At 30.6% G+C, this 19,380-nt stretch overlaps 1 protein-coding gene and 1 pseudogene across 1 annotated transcript; one reads left to right on the top strand and one right to left on the bottom strand.

The window, feature by feature from the left end:
- Positions 1-3,572: 3,572 nt before the first annotated feature.
- On the top strand, positions 3,573-8,099 carry PDE338 (Nucleic acid-binding proteins superfamily). The gene is made up of 8 exons (XM_039030125.2): positions 3,573-4,643; positions 4,741-4,815; positions 4,906-4,977; positions 5,894-5,974; positions 6,064-6,161; positions 7,154-7,279; positions 7,357-7,405; positions 7,497-8,099. Exons 1-8 carry the CDS (start codon positions 3,579-3,581, stop codon positions 7,656-7,658), a joined length of 1,728 nt encoding a protein of 575 aa, XP_038886053.2. The 5' UTR covers positions 3,573-3,578; the 3' UTR covers positions 7,659-8,099.
- Positions 8,100-15,573: 7,474 nt separating this feature from the next.
- LOC150036696 (uncharacterized) lies at positions 15,574-17,375 on the bottom strand (annotated as a pseudogene).
- Positions 17,376-19,380: the final 2,005 nt, after the last annotated feature.

The raw sequence follows: 19,380 nt of genomic DNA on the forward strand, positions 1-19,380 counted from the left end.
TTCTGAGCTAATTTTCATACAATCGACGTATATTCCTTCTCTTTTGGCCGCAATATCTGAATAAGGCAGCATAAATAACTTGTATTTCTACAAGTTATCAGTTAGATCTGAATTTCGGACAGTCTGAACAAGCTTCAGTATTTTGAAGATTTCGAGCTGTAGAAAAGAAATTTGAAGCTGAAATATTGAGGTTAGTCTTTTAAGAGGTTTCTTAACATTTTTCATGAAGAAAGTTGGAGCTAATTTTGACTGAAAATTGGTGAATTAATAAGAAAACTAATACTACACAAGATTTCGGGCCAAACAAAGAAACGTGACTTTTCGAGCTGATTCTGAATTAGTCGAGCATTTTCAAAGCTTCGAATTTTCAGGTTAGTTGGTTAGGATGTTGTTTTTAAAGTTTTTACAAGAAACTTTAGGTTATATAGTCAGAAATTGATGAATTTTAAGCTGAGAAAAGTGTTGAAACTTCTCGTTGGAAAACAAGGGTACTGAGGAGTATTTGACTGATTCCGGGGAATTTAGGGCGATTCGAGGCTTGAAACTTTGAGGTATAGTTTAGATGATGGGTAGAGGGTAATTTGGGGAAGGGTGTGACGCATAATTAATCCTAGTAACCTAAAGGATCTATAGTATATGGATTAAGGTTGGGTGTCTTATCCTGGTAACACAATGGATACAACCTATTTTGTAAGTATTACAAATAATATGATCCAAATCATTCATGTAGAAATATGCGAGTGGAGGTATCCTATACAATAAGTTTGTATAAGACCAGACCGTGAAATATTTAATCTCTCTTTGTAACACCATTGACTAAAGAGATTGATATTTCATAGAATAACCATATAACTCGATCTCGACCCCGAGTAAGTTATGGACTCCTGTCTATGAGTGTTGTCCTTTGATTTGTATGAGTGATAGTGGCCCATGTCGCCGACTCAATAAACCTACCATTTTGAAAACATGATCAAGTAGTGATACCTAAGGAGTAAGAGGTAATTATAAGGGTAAAACGGTAATTTGACCTATATGTAATTACGAACAACTCGTGAATGATCGACTTACTTGTAATGGTCAAATCCATGGACGCGAATTCTACAGTGCGAAGAGTGCAGTCGTGGATTTTTAGTGGAGTGATTTACGGTTAATGAATGCTGATTAATGTAATTAAAAAGTTTAATTAGTTAATCTTGGATCATTAGAGTCTCTAATCTGTAGGTTCATTAGGTCCCTCTGCTAACTCACAACGGGTAAATAAGGATCAATAGTTTTGAAAGAATTTGAATTATTCAAATTATTTAAGGGAATAACATTAATTGTATATGATATAACTAATATACTGTATATAGTTGCATTATGCTATAAAGTTATTTTTGAATAAGATTTAAAATTAAACTTTATAATAAAATTAGATTTAATATATTTAAATTGAATAAGATTCAAAAGTAAACTTTATAATAAAAAGAGATTTAATATATTTGAATATGATTGAAATATTAAAAGTATGAATTAGATTTATATTAAAACGGTAGGTTATGAGAGAAATGAGCATTTGAATATGTTTTAAATGTACATTTAATTAAATATGAGATCTTTAAGTAAAATATTAATTAATTAATTTGATTAGTTAATTATTTAATTTAATTAAATGAGTTTTATTTTATTTTGATTTAAATTAAATAATAGGAGGTGAGAGTTATGTTTTAATCTCACTTCACATTTTAAATAAAGATAGGAAAGGGAAGTTTTTCTTGGATTATTGGTTATTGTAAAAAAAAAAAAAAAAAAAAAAAAAACCTTTCATCTCCTTCTTTCCTCTCTCAATATTTTTTGTACAGGGAAATGAGTTCTCTGAAGGAAAAAAAAAAACTCTCCAAAACTCAATTTCCTTTTATCTCTTTCAAAAGTCGATTCCCACAAACCGATCATTGCCAAGAGAATAGCAGGGAAGACCCTATGGTGGCATCATGATACTATTCGTGGATGATCGGATTGTTGAGGAGGAAGAAGATGGTGGATTTCTTAAAGACGACTTCAGAGGTGAGTTATTTCTTCTTCTCTGCAATTTATTGTAATGCTTAACCTGCAATTGCATTATGAATCTAAATTTCTTTTGTTCTATATTGTAAATTTCTAAAACAAAATTAAAAGTGAACTGATCACTAACTTCCACTGTGGGATTCGACCTCCTTACACTCGAGGCAAGAGTAATTCGGGAAGACCTTCAGTTATGCCAATCTTGGTGGTCTAATCAAGCCAAGACTCTTTGTATGGAGTATGACACTCTTAAGGTGATTAAGCTCCTTAGTAATGATGTCATTGATCTCACCAAAATCAACAATGTTTTGGGTGATATTTATGTTTTGGCACACAACTTTTATTCTGTTGTTTCTTCTTTTTGTTCTCGTTCGAGAATGTTGTTGCACACAACCTTGCTCGAATTGTTATTTATTAATTTTGATCGATATTTTATTTAATGGATGATATTTCAAATTAACGTTTATTTCATTTTTGGAGTTTTTATTTATTTTCTTTCATATTCCTAGCTGAAAATCGATCACCTCTCCATGAGATCTAAAGTATTTGTTGTATATGTCGAATGTATTGGTAATATATTGAAAAATGTAAATATAGATTACATATACCATGGTTTATCTTTTGGTGCATTTACAAATATACTTAAAAATGTAAATATACATTACATATATTTTTCAGTATATAAAATAATATATTGTCTGAATTGTCTTCTTCATGCACCCATCAACTATGCCCCGGTTAATTCATAGAAAATTTAAATATTGTGTCACATATATCAAATATACCTTATTTTTCTTTGAAAACTTCTTGAAAATTCTTGCTTTCATTTGTGAGGGTAACAATTTTTCAAAATTTTGGAGAAACTTTTCTTACTTGTTTAGGCTTTGGAAAGAAGACTGTTTTGGGAAGTTCATAACCACGATAAACTTTTCTTACCTGCGACTTTTGAAATTAAAAAATTATTACATATATTTTTCAAAAAAAAAAACAAATATGAATAGTACGAAATGGTCGAAAAGTAAATTGGGCCAGACTTTTGTGTAAAATAATAGCTCATTGGGCTATTCATGTAAAAAATAGAAAAGTTTAGACAATTGTGTAACCAATCCTATATATTTAGGATAATTGCAATGGATAGCATTTTTAGAGCTAATAATCAAGTGTATAGCAATATTTTTAAATGATTACAAATATAGCAAAATTTATCGGTCATAGACCTTATCGCTAATAGACTCCTATCAGTAATATAGTATATCACCGATAGACTCCGAGAATTGGATCTAAATTTTGCTACATCTATAAATTCTTTTGTATTATACTATATATCTACTAATGTTTTGGGTCTGATTGGTATATTTGCTACCGTTACATATATTTAGGCTTTATGAGTAGAAAGACATGATTTTAACAAACAAGACCACATGAACCCAAAATAACACAAGCCAACTTTAGGCCCATTTTAGAGCCAAGCCCACGGCCTACGGCCCATCTTTTACCACTGCAGATCCGCAGGCCCAGAAACAGTTGTGCCGAATAATATGAACAAAACGGATAATGCAGTTGCAAATTCACACTCATTGAAGCCAAAATCTTCCTCTTCGGCTCTTTCAATCCAATCCCAGTTCCCCGCGACGAAGCCGAGCACAGCTCATGAGGTGGGCAGCCAGAAAAGGATGCTAATCCTTGCGGGACTTCAATCCTGTAAGTATCTTTGCGTTCCCAATTCGTCATTCGAGTCTCGAGATTTCTTAGTTTCATCTAATTCTGTTAAGAATTCAGCATTTCTCACCGTTCCTAGATTACCAGTTCCACGAATCTCAAACTCCACCTTGTGTTCCACTTATAATTGCTCTAATAACTGTAAAACATCTAAGAAGTTGACATTTCGAGGAAGAAGTAGTGTTGTGTTTTGCTCTAGAAATGATATTTTTGATAATTTCTCGAGCACCCAGTTGCCGGATAAGTCTCGAGAGGATGGAATTCAAGAGATAGATGAGATTGGTCTGCTCAATAAACCTTCTCCTGCTCCTATAAGCAATGGGGTTTCATCAGAAATTGACAAAGAGGTTGAAAATCTCGACGAGAATGAAGCCTTAGCGCCATTTATGAAGTTCTTTAAGACTAAAGATTCTGCAGATGAAGAAGAGGAAGAGGAAAAAGCGCTACGAGCTTTCGAAGAGAAAATTGATGGAGACGACGAGACAGAGAAAGGCAATAAATTAAATGTTGAGTACTATGAGCCCAAACCTGGCGACGTTGTGGTTGGTGTGGTTGTCTCAGGTAACGAAAACAAGCTTGATATCAACGTGGGGGCGGATTTGTTGGGAACAATGTTGACAAAAGAGGTGCTTCCATTGTATGACAAAGAGATGGAATTCTTGATGTGTGATCTTGACAAGGATGCTGAGTCTTTTATGATGAATGGGAAGATGGGGCTGGTGAAATACGAGGATGCTTTTAGCCGTGGACCGGGGCCAGGGCGCCCTGTCGTGGAGACTGGCACGGTTTTATTTGCTGAGGTTTTGGGAAGGACACTCAGTGGTCGACCATTGCTCTCGACTAGAAGGTTGTTTCGACGGTTAGCTTGGCATCGAGTGAGGCAGGTTCTTTTCTTGATTAGCTTCTTTGTTTATTGAAGTTTCCATCTTAGGGGGAATAAAGAAGAAATGTATATATTAATTGTGGTTCCTTGTTCAACAGATAAAACGACTTGATGAGCCAATTGAAGTTAAAATATCAGAGTGGAATACTGGAGGCCTTCTTACAAGAATTGAGGTTGTCTATGCTACCGTAACTGATGTGGTTTTTGGTTTGTATTTTTTCTTTTTGGATGTTTCATTTAGGTTTTGAACTTTTGTTATGCAGGGTTTGCGAGCATTTCTTCCAAAGGCTGAGTTATTGAATAGAGTAAATAACTTCACAGAGTTGAAAGAAAACGTGAGTGGGTTTCGGTTTCTTCTATGTTTGAGCTTCACCCATCATTTAAATGACATCTTCACGTTTAATTGAAATAATCGTTGCCACGAGATTGTGAATTTACTATGTCTATAAACATCGACCTATTTCTTTCTTTCATGAAAATGTTGCTGTACTTGCCTTTTAGACTTCACTCTGTCCTTCCAGTGTCTACAACATTTGATGGATCCCTACATTATGCTTTCCATTCGTTACATCGGAAATTTGCTGAAGACCTGAAATCTCTCAGTACCATTCTAACCTCACATTTTCTATTTTAATTGGACAGAACATAAGACTGACTTTTGATCATAAGGTTCTCTATTCTCGAGTTTGTGGTACAAATATTATTTTTTGAAAATAAAATCATGGATGGTAATTTCACTTTGATCTTTGTGTGCATCCATTTGTTATAGAAATTCTGACAGCTTGAAAAGAGGAGGGAAATTGAGATGCTGATTGGGTGAAAAATGACATGCGCGTAAATAATTGCCTTACAATTTCTCCCTTTTCATTCTTTTCAATCTTTCGACGTAATAAGCAATGCGACTGCCTTATTGTAAAGACATGGTCATCATTGTTGTGTATTATTCTAGAGCAGGGTCTTGAAACTTTTGATTTCGTAATATGCACGTGGAACCAAGAATTTGCCTCACCTTTTACTGGGGCTTTTGACATTGTGGCATGTGTCTTGATTAGCTTGGATTTGCATCCTCGTCCAGTTCTTATTCACAATTACACGAATCTCTTCAAATCGGTGCCTTCTGCATTAGAGACCTCCGTGCTTTTTGACGTCTACTTTAGCAATTACTCTTTTGCTGCAACATTTGCTTGACATAATTGGACGAAAGGAAGGTATGGATGATCTTAGCTCACTGTATTGGTCTCTATTGTGCAGGTGGGACGTCGGATCTTTGTGCAGATCACACGAATAGATGAAGCTAAGAACGATTTGATACTAAGTGAGAGACAAGCTTGGGTCAGTTTCCATACTATATTTTTCATTTTTTTTCTCCTCAAATATTGCATGAGTACATCAATAAATAGAAAATTGTGTACGTGTCTCAGGAATCGTTATACCTACGTGAGGGAACCCTTCTTGAAGGGACCGTGAAGAAAATATTTCCTTATGGAGCTCAAATAAGGATTGGTGATACAAACAGAAGGTGAGTTTCAATTTAGATTGCCTACAAACTTCGCCGGATTTACACAATCTTAGTAGAGTTTGAAATAATTTTCTTTAAAATTTTAGTGGTTGATTATACATATTCTTTCTTGTTACAAAAAAGGCCAAACTCAATCAAGATATAGAAAGTGTTTAAATGCAGTACATCACTAGAAGAACCCATACCTAACAGAATAGTCTTCTCAATTTACAACAATGCTCAAACTAGACATAAATCTCTATTTTTTTTTTTTTTTTAATTGGTCGCCTAACTTAGTAATACTCTTGCCCAAGCATGTTTGTCTGTGGAGTTCTAATGGGATCCGATGGGATCTAGTTCTTATTTACTATTTCAAATCATCCAGTTCTCAACCAAGTGATGCATGGTTTCATTTTGATCTTTAAAGTTTGCTTTTATAGCTAAAAACAGATGATTAAGATGAGATGCAAAAGACATCTTTAAGTAAGCATTGTGTCTTAACTAGAATAATGCCGAAGATAATATGTTCGAGGAACACTATTGATACACAATTGGAAAGAAACGTCAGAGATCATTCATAAACATTTAAGGAAAGTTTCATACAACCCAAACGTTCAAGAGGTTTGGACTCTCCCTACATGAAACAAAGATAATAAGATAGTTGTCCCTTATGTAACCAGTTTACTTAAATACTAATCCATATACCAAACACACATAACTTCTAATAACTGTCTAGACCCAACATGAGAGAAACCAACTCTCTAGTATAACTCCCCTATACTATCCTCATTACTTCCTTCAAGATTGATGTTGTTGCCTCTTCTTCCTTCTCGAATAAATATAACGGATAGGTGGTGTTGTAGGAGGTGTATCAACTATCTTGATATTTTTTGCTACAACTATAAGATAGCTAGAAATCATTTCTGCTTTGGCTGGGCATATCATATTCTGTTGTCCGTATCAATCTGTAGTTTCTGAAAAATTGTTGATGCATCCACCTGAATGTTTCTCAGTGGGTTACTCCATGTTTCGAACATAACACGTGCCCGAGTGACCTCAGTGAGTGACTTACTTGCAGTGGGTGAAAAGGTCAAAGTTCTTGTTGTGAAGTCAATGTTTCCTGACAAGATATCTCTAAGGTAATTCAGGATACATTACTCGATATAACATAGTCATGGTTGGTGCATCTTATGACTGATCGTTTTGGGATTTACAGCATTGCAGACCTCGAAAGTGAGCCCGGCCTCTTTATATCAAACAAGGAGGTAGTACTTCACTCATAATGATCTTCCTCATCAATGAACTTCATTTTCTTTGAAATTTGACTAGATTCCCCTTTTCCTTTTCCTTTATTAGAAAGTATTTTCAGAGGCGAAGATCATGGCGAGAGAGTACAGGCAAAGGCTACCCACACTTGATGGAATTCTCAGGCCCGAACCTGCTCCAACTACCGATCTTCCATTTGAAAATGAATCAAGCATGTACGCGAATTGGAAGTGGTTCAAATTCGAAAGGTAGTTGTCGAGTTAAACAATCTCGCTTTCATGCTTCCCAACCATGGGTTATTCCAGGGGAAAAGATTGGTCATATATATTGAATTGGGCAAGAGTCCCATAGTTTAAGGAATCGTTCTCGTCATCAGTTATCATTTATCATTAATCGGTCCTGTTTGAATTTAAGGAATGATACAATCCAGGGAATGGGGAAGTGTAAAAGATCAAATTTTGAACATCATTCTGCCTTGTTCAGCTGTTTAATTGTAGTCCTTACATAGTAAGTTCCTTTTTCTTTTTTTTGGCTGTTCTGTCTCTCACTTTTTCTATGCCTAGATTTTGTAGTGTAAAAGAAAAGGGCAAACTAAATCTTTTTGTATAATACAAACTTTCATATTGTTGGAAATTATGTTTGATATTTACAAGATCAAATGCCTTGAAATAAAATTAGAAAATGTTGACCTAATGTGTTATCACATTTAATACTTTGGTCTCTTTACTTTTACTTATTTCATTTTGTGACGTCACATTATATAGAATAATAGGTTAAAATACTTTGAAAGAGAAAAAGAAGTCCAAAATAATATTTTATTCCTTATACTTTTGCGTTAGCGGTGTCAAAAAGGCATTTGAAAAAAATATTAACTGATGTTTAGAAATTTTAATTAATATTTAATTTTCAAAGTTATACTTTAAAAAAATATGTATTTTATATATTTATATATTTATTTATTCTCAGGTAATCAAATCTATTTTCTATTTTTCAGGATTGAATGTATCAATTTTTTAAAAAATATACCATATTGATTTTTTTAAAATAAATTTATTTCCCTTAACGTTTAGAAATTAATCTATAACAAACAAAATTTATCAGAATTTTAAATTACAATTTTCTTTTTTGAAAGTTGGTTAGAAGTCTAATTTAGTTATTATATCTAAAATAAGATTTTTATTTATTTATTTACCAAACACCTTAATTTACTTTTTAAGTTTAATCTACTTTTTCAAGTTTAAGTTAAAATTAATAAATCCTGAATTCAGTTCTTACGATTAGTTTGATGACGATTTTTTAATTTTTTTTTACTTATAAGCATTTCTACCATAAATTTTATAAATATTGCATATTTTCTATTTTTTTTAAAACTAATTTTGATAAAGGATGTTTGAGGTGTTGAATTGGTTAAATAGGTATAAACATCATTATTATATTTGAAGTCCCAAATATAGAGTGGACTATTATAACCTACTCAACTTCACCAACTTCAAGTTAGGACCAAACAAAACACTTTCTAAAGACTAATTTTAAGATTTATCGGGACGGGATTTTCTGTAGACTTCTGGAAGATTATCATTTATCTTATATGAATATGGAGTGTATTCGTTGAAAAAGAACGGCAAGTTGACAGAAAAACAAGAAAAAAACAAGAAAAAAGAAAATGAAAAGGGATTTGAAGATGGAAGCTGAGGCCGGAAATTCAGTAAGATTTGTCCGCAATAATATGTCCATAAGATGAAAGAAAGGCATGGCAGACCATATTAAACCCTATCTATTGCCCTAATTTGCTTTAAAAATATATATTTTAAAAAATCTTTTGGCATCTTTTGTTCCTCTCATGTTTTACAATAAAGGGATTAAAATTTTAGGGTTATATATGTGGATTTTTTTTCTAAGTATACGAACATCAATCAAAATTATAAATTGACAAAATTTCACTATCCATTTGATAAATAGTTAAATATTTTCAACAATTTGTTATTTAAAATAATTTCATATATATATGTGTGTGAATTTTGAAATATTCATTTAGTGCTTGATTTTCTTTGGTTTAAATACTTACTTTGTTCGATGATGTTAGTTTTTTTTCTCTCTCTCTTTTTGGAAGAATGTTAGTTCAATTTATACTCTTCAAATGTTTAATTTGATCTATGTAGTTTTGAATATGAATCGATTTGAGATTATTATAGTTTTTAAAATAATTACTAGTAGCTGCTCTAAAACAATCAGATATGAATAGAAGTAAAAGAGTATTTGGTAAATTTTAAATTAGAAAAATTAGTTAAGGCATTTAGTAAAATAATACTAAATTAGTGTAATTTAGTTATTTAATTATTTCAAAATATATATGATTTGAATTGCAATCATTTCTGTTTAATTAAAAAAAATATATGAAATAATTTTTATAACAAAATTGTTATAATAATTTGAAATAAATGAGAGAATAAATTAATGAAATGAAATTTTGAGATGGGTAAAGGAAGATACCAAATTTTTAGGAAAGCTAAAATCTAAAAGTTTCATTAAATAACTTTTGCACGTTAGAACAATTTTAAAAGTGATTTTAGGTAGATTAATAAATAAGTTGTTTTACCAAATAGCCTGAACGGTTAAGATTCTTTTAAAATAGCTCTTTAGGATTTCAAAAACAATTTCAGACGGACCTTTGGTCTATATATTTTGAAAATATTTATTTTAGTTTATGTACTTTAAAAATTTACCATTTTAGTCCCCATTTTACAAAATAATAATAATAATAAAATAAATAAATATTTTTAGAAAAATAAAAAAGTGAGTTAAGAATGAAAATATGAGACTAAAATAGATACTTTTTCAAAGTATATGAACAAAAAAAAAATGTAAATAGTTCAGAGACTAAAATCATATTTAAACCATTTTTCTTCGTTGAAATTACTAATTAGTAAGCTTATGGAGCTTTTTATGTAGTTTTTTTTTTTCCTCTCTCTTTTTTTGGGTTGATGTTAGATAATAAGAATATAAATTATTGACGCTTAATAAAATATTTTTTAAAAAAAGGTAAAAGCTCTCTTTCAAGTGGTCTAAATAATTTAAATATTTACTATTTTGCCCCCTGAATTCTTACCTTGTATTTCATTTTAGTCATGTTTTAAATATTCAGATAACCTTTTTGTGTTCGTCAATTTATCACATTCACTTTGTTTTTTAGTTATTGTTTTCTGTTTTTAAATAAACATTCATTTTCTTCTTGTTATTGTTATTATTATTATTAAATAAACAACCCACTGAGATTATGAAGAAAACAAATGCTTATTAAATTATAATGTACAAAAGTTGTCACCTCCTCTGTGTCTTTTAATAGGTTTGGGGCTCCAAGACTTCAATTGCCAAGAACTGCTCCCCTACATATCCCCTAACTTTATCTTTCTTTCTTAATATTTAAACCTAAATTTTATTCTATATTTTATAATTTTTCTATTTTTCACATTTTTTGTCAATTTTGTTCCAACATTTTTAAGTGTCAATCTTGTGATTTCAATTAATTAGTCTCATAATTCGGCGATTATTATATATTTACGTGTTATTTTATTGTTCCTTAATGCATGAGTCAAACATGTAGAATCAAAACTATAAAAATCGGACTTTTAAAAGAAAATATTTAAAAATTAGTTGAGATATAAAATTACATAACCTTAAATTTCAATTTTTTGGCCACTACGTTATTGATTTTTTAAAAAAATATTAAATGGACCAAAAATTTACTAGATATAAAATTAAAAGTATAGAAACAAATAACTATTTGGTTTTTTAAAATCAAACATATTTTCTCTTAATTTCTTACCATTATTTTTCTTAACTAAAATAAATTGAATTCTTAGTCAAATTTTAAAAACAAAATTGAGTTTTAGAAAACTTTTCTTTTTTCAGTTTCCAAAAGTTGGCTTGATTTTTTATTAAATTGATAAAAAAAAATTAGATAACAAGGCATCAAGAAATTTAGATGTGGAAGAAATGTTTATAGGTTTAACTTTCAAAAACTAAAAACTAAAAAATCAAGGTCCTGTTTGGTAATCAGTTTGTTTCTGAAAATTAAGCATATGAATACTGTTTTCACCTCCAAATTTCTTTTTTTTTGTTATATATTTTCATCAATGGTTTAAAAATTCAAAACAAAATTTTGAGAACTAAAAAAAATAGTTTTTTTTTTTTTTAGAATTTGACTAAGAATTAACCATCATACTTAATAAATCATAGTAAGAAATATGGATGAAATAGACTTAATTTTCAAAAATAAAAACAAAAAATCAATGGTTACCAAACTATTATGAAACAAATCTTAATATTTATGGTACATTTTAAATTTTAAGAATTAAAAAAAAAAACAAAAAAACAAAAAAAAAAAACAAAACAAAACAAAATTGAAAGTTGATAAATTTTGGTAAAGTCCAAACACCAAATCGAAACAAATAAAAAATTGAAAGACTAAATTATATAACTTAAAATATTTAAGAACAAAAAATAACAAAATTTAAATTAAATAAATAAATAAATATATATATATAAATATATATAACCATTTAAAAGCCAATATTAAGTATTTTTTAATAAAAAAGGATGATGTGGATGGATTGGGGTTCTAAATTTTTATTGGAAAAAGAACAGCAAATTATTAACTGCTTTGAACTTGGGAACTTGCCAATGCTAATCACATCAAGTACATTTAAATTATCGACTTTTAAAAAAAAAAAAAAAAAAGTACGCCTACGTTTCAAAAATAATAAATAAATAAGTACATCTAAATTAGGGTTTTTAATCCTTTGTTTTTCTTATCCTCCTGTATGGAGCACAACACCCCATTAGTCACCGCCGCACACAATCTAAATCCCCAAATTATCCCTTTAAATAAATTATTATAGGGGCAAAACCGTCTTTTCGAATATTATTTTCAAACTTTCGCTCCAAAATACAGGTGTGGGTAAAATTATATTGGTCAAATATCATTTTATTTCTCCCGATCTTGAGTGTTATATCAAATTAAACTCTAAACTAATAATTGTATTAATTTAAATATTGAACTTTGAGAGTTGTATCGAACTAATAATTTGTATCAATTTAAAACATAATCTTTTATAATTGTATCAACTTAAACCCTCTATTATGTCTTACTTTGATATACTTATGAAAATTCAGAGTTTAAATTCATATATATATATATATATATATATATCAATTTAAACTCTGAAAGTTTAGGACTTAAATCGATACTTTATTAAAGTTCAGGGTAGGGATGTTCAAAAAACTCGATGACCCGAAAAAACCGATCAACCCAACCCTACCGGTTTGGGTTGGGTTCAAAAAAATTAAAATTTTATGGGTTGAGTTGGTTCGTTTACTTAATATAACCGAACCAACTCGAATTTATTATTAACTTTAAAATATATTGTTTATTACTTATAACACAATTATTTATATATATTTTAATTTTAATTTTATTTAATTCCAATTTTTTTTAATAATTTATTCTTCAACAACTAGTTTTTTTGCATTTTAGAAAGAAAATTTGCACTATATAAATTGAAATTGAGTTGTTAATCTTAATTCAATAAATGAAAATAATTAAATTAGATTTTTACATATTTACGTTTTGCTTCTTTTTTAGAAATTTTTTTAAAATAAATGACCTGATTAACCCGAACCATCCCAACCCAAATATTTCATGGTTGGGTTGGGTTGGGTTCATTTTTCAATAATGGTTATTTGGGTTGAAAATATTTACCACCCGAACAATTGAGTTAGGTCTAAAAATCTCTCAACCTAACCTATCCCAATCCAAAAATACCCCTAACTAGGGGTTTAAATTTATACAATTATTAGTTTGGGGTTTAAATTAATACAACTTCAAAAATCTAGGGTTTAAATTGATACAACCCTCAAAATTTAGGGTTTAACTTGATACAATTTTTCATTTAAGGTTTCAATTGAAACAACTCTTAAAATTTAGGGGTATAAATTGATATTTATTCAATTATATATAACAACAGAAAAAAATAGTAATTAAAAAGAAATTTTGAATAACATTTTATCTACATACTTTGAGATTTGCTTAATTTTAGACTATATATTTTCAAATGTTTAATCTTATTCTATATAGTTTCAACAAATCTTAAATGTAATTTTTAAAGTTGAATTTTATCGAAATTGGCTAAATAATTATAATAATACATGTAAAGATATATAATATGTCACTAGAAGAATTTTGGACTTTAATGTCAGTTTTAAACCGACAATAAAGGGCTTTAATGTCAGTTGACAACTGACATTAAAGATAGTGTTATTAAAACCCTTTAATGTTGGTTGCCTTTAATGTTGGTTTAAAACCAACATTAAAGGGCTTTAATAACACAACCTTTAATGTCGGTTGCAACCGACATTAAAGGTTTTCAGTGAAATTTCCAACTTTAATGTTGGTTGCAACCGACATTAAAGCTGTTTTTTTATTTTAAAAAAAAAAAAGAAAAAAGAAAAAAAAAGGAAAAACCTAACTAATATTAAAGCCCAAATCCGTCCTTTTTTAAAAATTATTTCGTTGTCGAATCCATTTTTTTGGTCAATAAGTTAAAAACGACATTATATGTCTCGTGTTGGGTCAGGAAATGTCCGTCATTGTTTTATATTAAAAAGTACAAAAAAAAATTTACATGGCAAGCCCATCAATATTTGTCTTCCACCTATGAATTTTATCCACAAACAAGAATCAATATTTCTAATCCATTACATATACTCATCAACCTATGAAATAAACAAACTAATCACCAGCATTTGCATAACAATACCAGAACCAGACTTTCATAGAATACTTACACCAAAGCCATCATTTCTCTCATTCATAAATATCAATTAGTACTAATTCCATGAATACTTAACACCGAATACCCCGTGAACACAAAAAATATATTATACATAAATCTTCCAATAATAAACAGATCATGTACTCTTCCACCTATGAATTTATCCACAAACAAGAATCACAATACCAGAACCAGACTTTCATAGAATACTTACACCAAGCCATCATTTCTCTCATTCACAAATATCATATTAGTACTAATTCCATTCACAAAGATCATGGTTAGATAAATTTACATTCATTTTAAGCTAGCATTTACATTCTATTGAGACAAAAAACAAGAATTACATCCTTACACAAATCGGCCAATAAAACTTGCCCATTGGGTCCGGATTACGTCGATCTCTCCTTGCGTATATGCATCTTTTGTATTGAACTACAAAAAGGAAAAAAAAAAAAAAGATAAATTCAACATAAGTTTACGTCCATTTATTAAATTAAAGTTAGACCTATATAAAAAATAAATAATTTATGTATGAGGCTAGTAATGGGAGTAGTAGGATTATGCACTATTTCGTGTATATACTTTTGCACATAGTACCCGCGTCCTACAGAATCTAATTGACGAGGGCACTGCATATAAAGAAGTTGAAAACAATTGTTAAATTGTTATAAAGAAGTCGAATGAACATAAATTGTTAAAAAATGAATACAAATTTACCTTTACAGGTTTCCATTTTGGAGAAGACCGATAGTGTTGGAGATCGTGCTTGGCTTGCCATGTTTTCAATCCACTAAATAGTTTTAAAACATTAGTTAAACATAAATACTTCAATTAAGAGCTAAGAAAATTCAATTACACTTACATATTTATAACTCCATAAAAATCCTCTTGAACTGTGCTTCGAAGAGAATCCAAAACATAAACAAAATTTTCTTGTAGATTGATTACAATCAATATCCAATGATAACTATAATAAGCAAAAATTTTGAAATATTAGTACGTGTATAATGAAAATTAAAAATAACTTGAGAACTTGTATCTACTTACCCTGTGTTATATGGAATGAGGACTAATTGGTCTAAATTAGCCAATTCTAGTTGATTGGCTAAATTTCTGGATCGGATAGTCAAGCTCCCATATTTCTTGTATTACATCATAAAAGGTCATATCTGACATGACGGGCCTTTTATCCTTAGCACTAGAGATGCATTGTGGTAGTCGTTATACTAACTCCACTATTTTGAACCCTCCTAACATCATTGTGATTCTTTGTGTGATAGTAGTAACCATTGACCACATAACCAGAATATTTTACCACAGTTGGACAAGGTCCATTAGCTATCCATCTCAAAGAAGGCGATATGGAATTTTTGGGTACTTCGAGAGCTAGTGCAACCTACGATATATTTCATAATATTTTAGTAGTTAACATTTAATTATACATCAAATAGTAGGTCTCTAAAGATTACCCGTGTGGACAACCACCGACTGAATGTACAATTATGCTCTTCTTGAAGCCACTTTCTACTTTTATTTTTACTGAAATTGAGCTTAGACAAAATATCCATATGTTGCCTATTATAAATGACAAAGTTAGTAGATTATTGAATAATTAAGTAACCTAAAACAAGAATAAGATGAAGATCTACATACTCGACGTAAGGAAGCACATCATTTATATTTTGAAGGACATAAAGATGAGCTTGATCCAACTCATCCTTACTCGATCTGATAAAAGAAGCAGCTGACAATGCTCTATCAATGTTTGAATTTTCTTTCTTTGTTGATGAGTTTAGCCCAATAGAATTAACACCAGAAACGAATTTAGAACAAAACTCTATAGTCTCTTCAACAATATAATTTTTTCCAACATATCCTTCTGGTCGATTTCTATTTCGTACATAAGTTTTCAACACTTTCATGTATCATTCAAAAGGATACATCCACCTCAAATAAACAGGTCCACAAAACTCAACTTCTCTTACGAGATGCACTACAAGGTGTACCATTATTGTGAAGAATGATGGAGGAAAATACTTCTCTAAGAGGCATAGAGTGACAACGATATCCTCTTGCATACCCTTTAACTGAGATGAATCGATCGCCTTGCAACATATAGCATTAAAGAAGAAGCATAGGCGAGTAATTGCAAGTCTTACATGTTTGGGTAAAATATCACGAATGGCTACCGGTAATAATTGTTGCATAAGAACGTGATGGTCATGCGACTTAAGTCCGTAAAGTTTCAAATCTGTGAGCGACACTAAACTTTGAATGTTCGATGAATAGCCTTCAGGTACTTTAATTTCTGATAGTACCTTACAAAAGCTCAATTTCTCAGCTCGTGTTAATGTATAACATGCGGGAGGTAAAAAGACTTTTTTCTCTCCTACTTGAGGGGCTAACTCTGATCTAATGTTCAATTCCACCAAATCTAATCAAGTCTTTATTCCATCTTTTGTTTTACCAGGAATATCAAGCAATGTGCCAATAAGATTTGCACATACATTCTTTTCAATGTGCATCACGTCTAAACAATGTCGCACGTCAAGATACTTCCAGTATTCTAACTCGAAAAGAATAGATTTTTTCTTCCAATAAGTTGAAGTGTTATCTCCACTGTTCTTTTCTTTGATACTTTTCTTACCAAATGAATATTGATACTTACTTGTTTCTGCAAGAATTTCTTCCCCACTCAATGGTTCTGGACCAAATTCTAATTCTTGTGCGCCATTAAAAGCTTTCTTTTGTTTCCTATATGGATGATGGGGGTAGAAACTTGCGATGCCCGAGATATGCCATCCTCTTCCCTTTTGGTAAATAAGTGGATGAAGTATTCTCTCCACAAATTGGACATGCATGATATCCTTTAACCGTACAACCACACAAGTTACCATACGCAGGAAAATCATTAATGGTCCATAATAAAATGGCTTTAAGCATGAAACGTTGTTCTTCATATGCATCGTAACATTCTACCCCATCTTTCCAAAGTTTTTTCAAGTCATCTACTAACGGAGCTAAATAAACATCTATATCATTTCCCGGTTGTTTAGGACCAGATATTAGTGCAGTCAACATAAATAAATTTTCGCTTCATGCACAACCATGGAGGTAGATTGTACGTCACTAACATCACTGGCCAACAACTATATCTACTACTCAGATCTCCATGTGGATTTACCCCATCTGTCGAAAGAGCAAGACGAAGATTTCTAGGTTCTGACCCAAACTCTGGCCACAAATTTTCTATTTTTTTCCACGATAGGAACATCTTTGGGATGTTTTAATAAACCATCTATTTCTTTTTTTTTTTTTAGCATGCCACGTCAATAAACTTGATGTCTCTTTACTTCGAAACATTCTTTCAAATCTTGGAATTGGGGAGAAATACCACATGACTTTTGCTGGGATATTCTTAGCCTTTTCGTTTAAATTTTTTTGAAGCTTCCATCTTGACGTACCACAAATGGGGCATACATTTGCATTAGAGAGTTCTTTTCTAAACAAGCAACAATCATTTCTACATGCATGAATCTTCTCGTACTTCATTCCAAGAGTACCTAACATCTTTTTTGCTTCATAAGTAGAAGTTAGAATTTTATTAGGACTAGGTAATATGTCATGAATTAATTCCAACAACTTGGTGAAACTCTTATTACTCCATCCAAATTTAGCTTTCAAATTATATAACTTTACCAATGTAGATATTTTGGAAAAAGCTTTACAATTTGGGTACAATGGTTTCTTCACATCATCTAATAATTCTTCAAAATTATCGGATTTTCCACTAAAATAGTTATTGTATGTAGCCTCAAACATTTCAATTGTGTCATCAACATCAACATCATCCTCATCAACTTCGTCTCTTTCTAGTAGACACATTTTCATTGTTTCTCTTAATCGGTAATGATTCATCGTGAAAAATCCATGTTTGGTAACTTTGATCTATACCATTAAAAAATAAGTGGTCTCTTATTTTGTTTACATCTAGAGTCTTTGCATTCACACACTTTAAACATGGACAACTCATGACATTCGGTATATTTGAATGTTGTAGATCATTTTTAATAAACATCTCGACCCCTAAACCATACTCACTAACATTATATTCATTTTCATCCATGACCTATCCATGATTGTAAAATATGCAACTTAATCTACAAAAAAAAAAAAAAAAACAATAATAAGGGAAAATTTAAAAGCATAAAATTATGATTGTAAAATATGCAACATCAACAAATTTAGAACAAACAGACTTTTAAGATAAACATCTTATAAATATTACCTTATACTTGTTATTAATGTTGTTATGAAGTCTTTTTTGTGTTGGATGCACCTTCTCCACTTGTCAACCTTCTTAAAACACGTCCAATCCAATCTTCTTATCTTCTTTCCAAATCCTTAAGAATCAAAATTTAGTCTTACACATCAAATTTGAACCTAACAAATGAAAAACTTCACTCAAAATCATTTCATTATTGCTCAAATGAGTTGACTCAAAGATTCTAATTCAACTACTTTCCAAAAGAACCTTACTCTAAAATAGTTTAATTCTTATCTCAATTTAACATATTCAAACAATGAATCAATAATCCTAAAAAGAAATTCTAAGAATTTATACTATCATGTAATGGTTGCCCGATAATGGAGGGCTTTAGGATAATTTGCTGTCAAGAACCTGCATATAAGAATCCAGAACCTTTATTTTTTTGACAAATTTATATATCATGATGGTATTTGTCAATAATTCACAAATTCAACAAACGGTCTCATGATATCTAGATATGCTATGCGAACATCCATCAAGGAAGAAAGACCTACATTAACCTTTTGGAGTTCAGAAAACACAAATCAAATACTCTGTTGTAAACACAAATCAAATACCATTGTGGCAGAGACCTACAGATTAACCAGTTACTTGAACTTTTATGATACCATTGTTACTTTCATTGTGGTAGAGACCACGACGGCATATCTTTGAAATTCGATTTTACAAATTAATTAAAACCATGCCCTTACCCCGCCCCGTCCCTAAAAGTCAGTGGCACAAGTATTCTATATTTCCTAAATTTATTTATTATATGTATTTTGCACTGTGGTAATGCTTCTATGTAGCAAATGAAGATTTTGCACTTCAT

The sequence above is a fragment of the Benincasa hispida genome, chromosome 4 (assembly GCF_027475165.1).
Source record: "Benincasa hispida cultivar pf3 chromosome 4, pf3_genome.v1.1, whole genome shotgun sequence".
NCBI lineage: Eukaryota > Viridiplantae > Streptophyta > Magnoliopsida > Cucurbitales > Cucurbitaceae > Benincasa > Benincasa hispida.

Bases quoted from the DNA above. Each gene is read 5' to 3' on its own strand.
- PDE338 (XM_039030125.2), top strand. From the start codon at position 3,579: ATGAACAAAACGGATAATGCAGTTGCAAATTCACACTCATTGAAGCCA. The intron at 4,978-5,893 runs GTGAGTGGGTTT...TCTATTGTGCAG, and splicing joins TCACAGAGTTGAAAGAAAAC to GTGGGACGTCGGATCTTTGT. The intron at 6,162-7,153 runs GTGAGTTTCAAT...AATGTTTCTCAG, and splicing joins ATTGGTGATACAAACAGAAG to TGGGTTACTCCATGTTTCGA.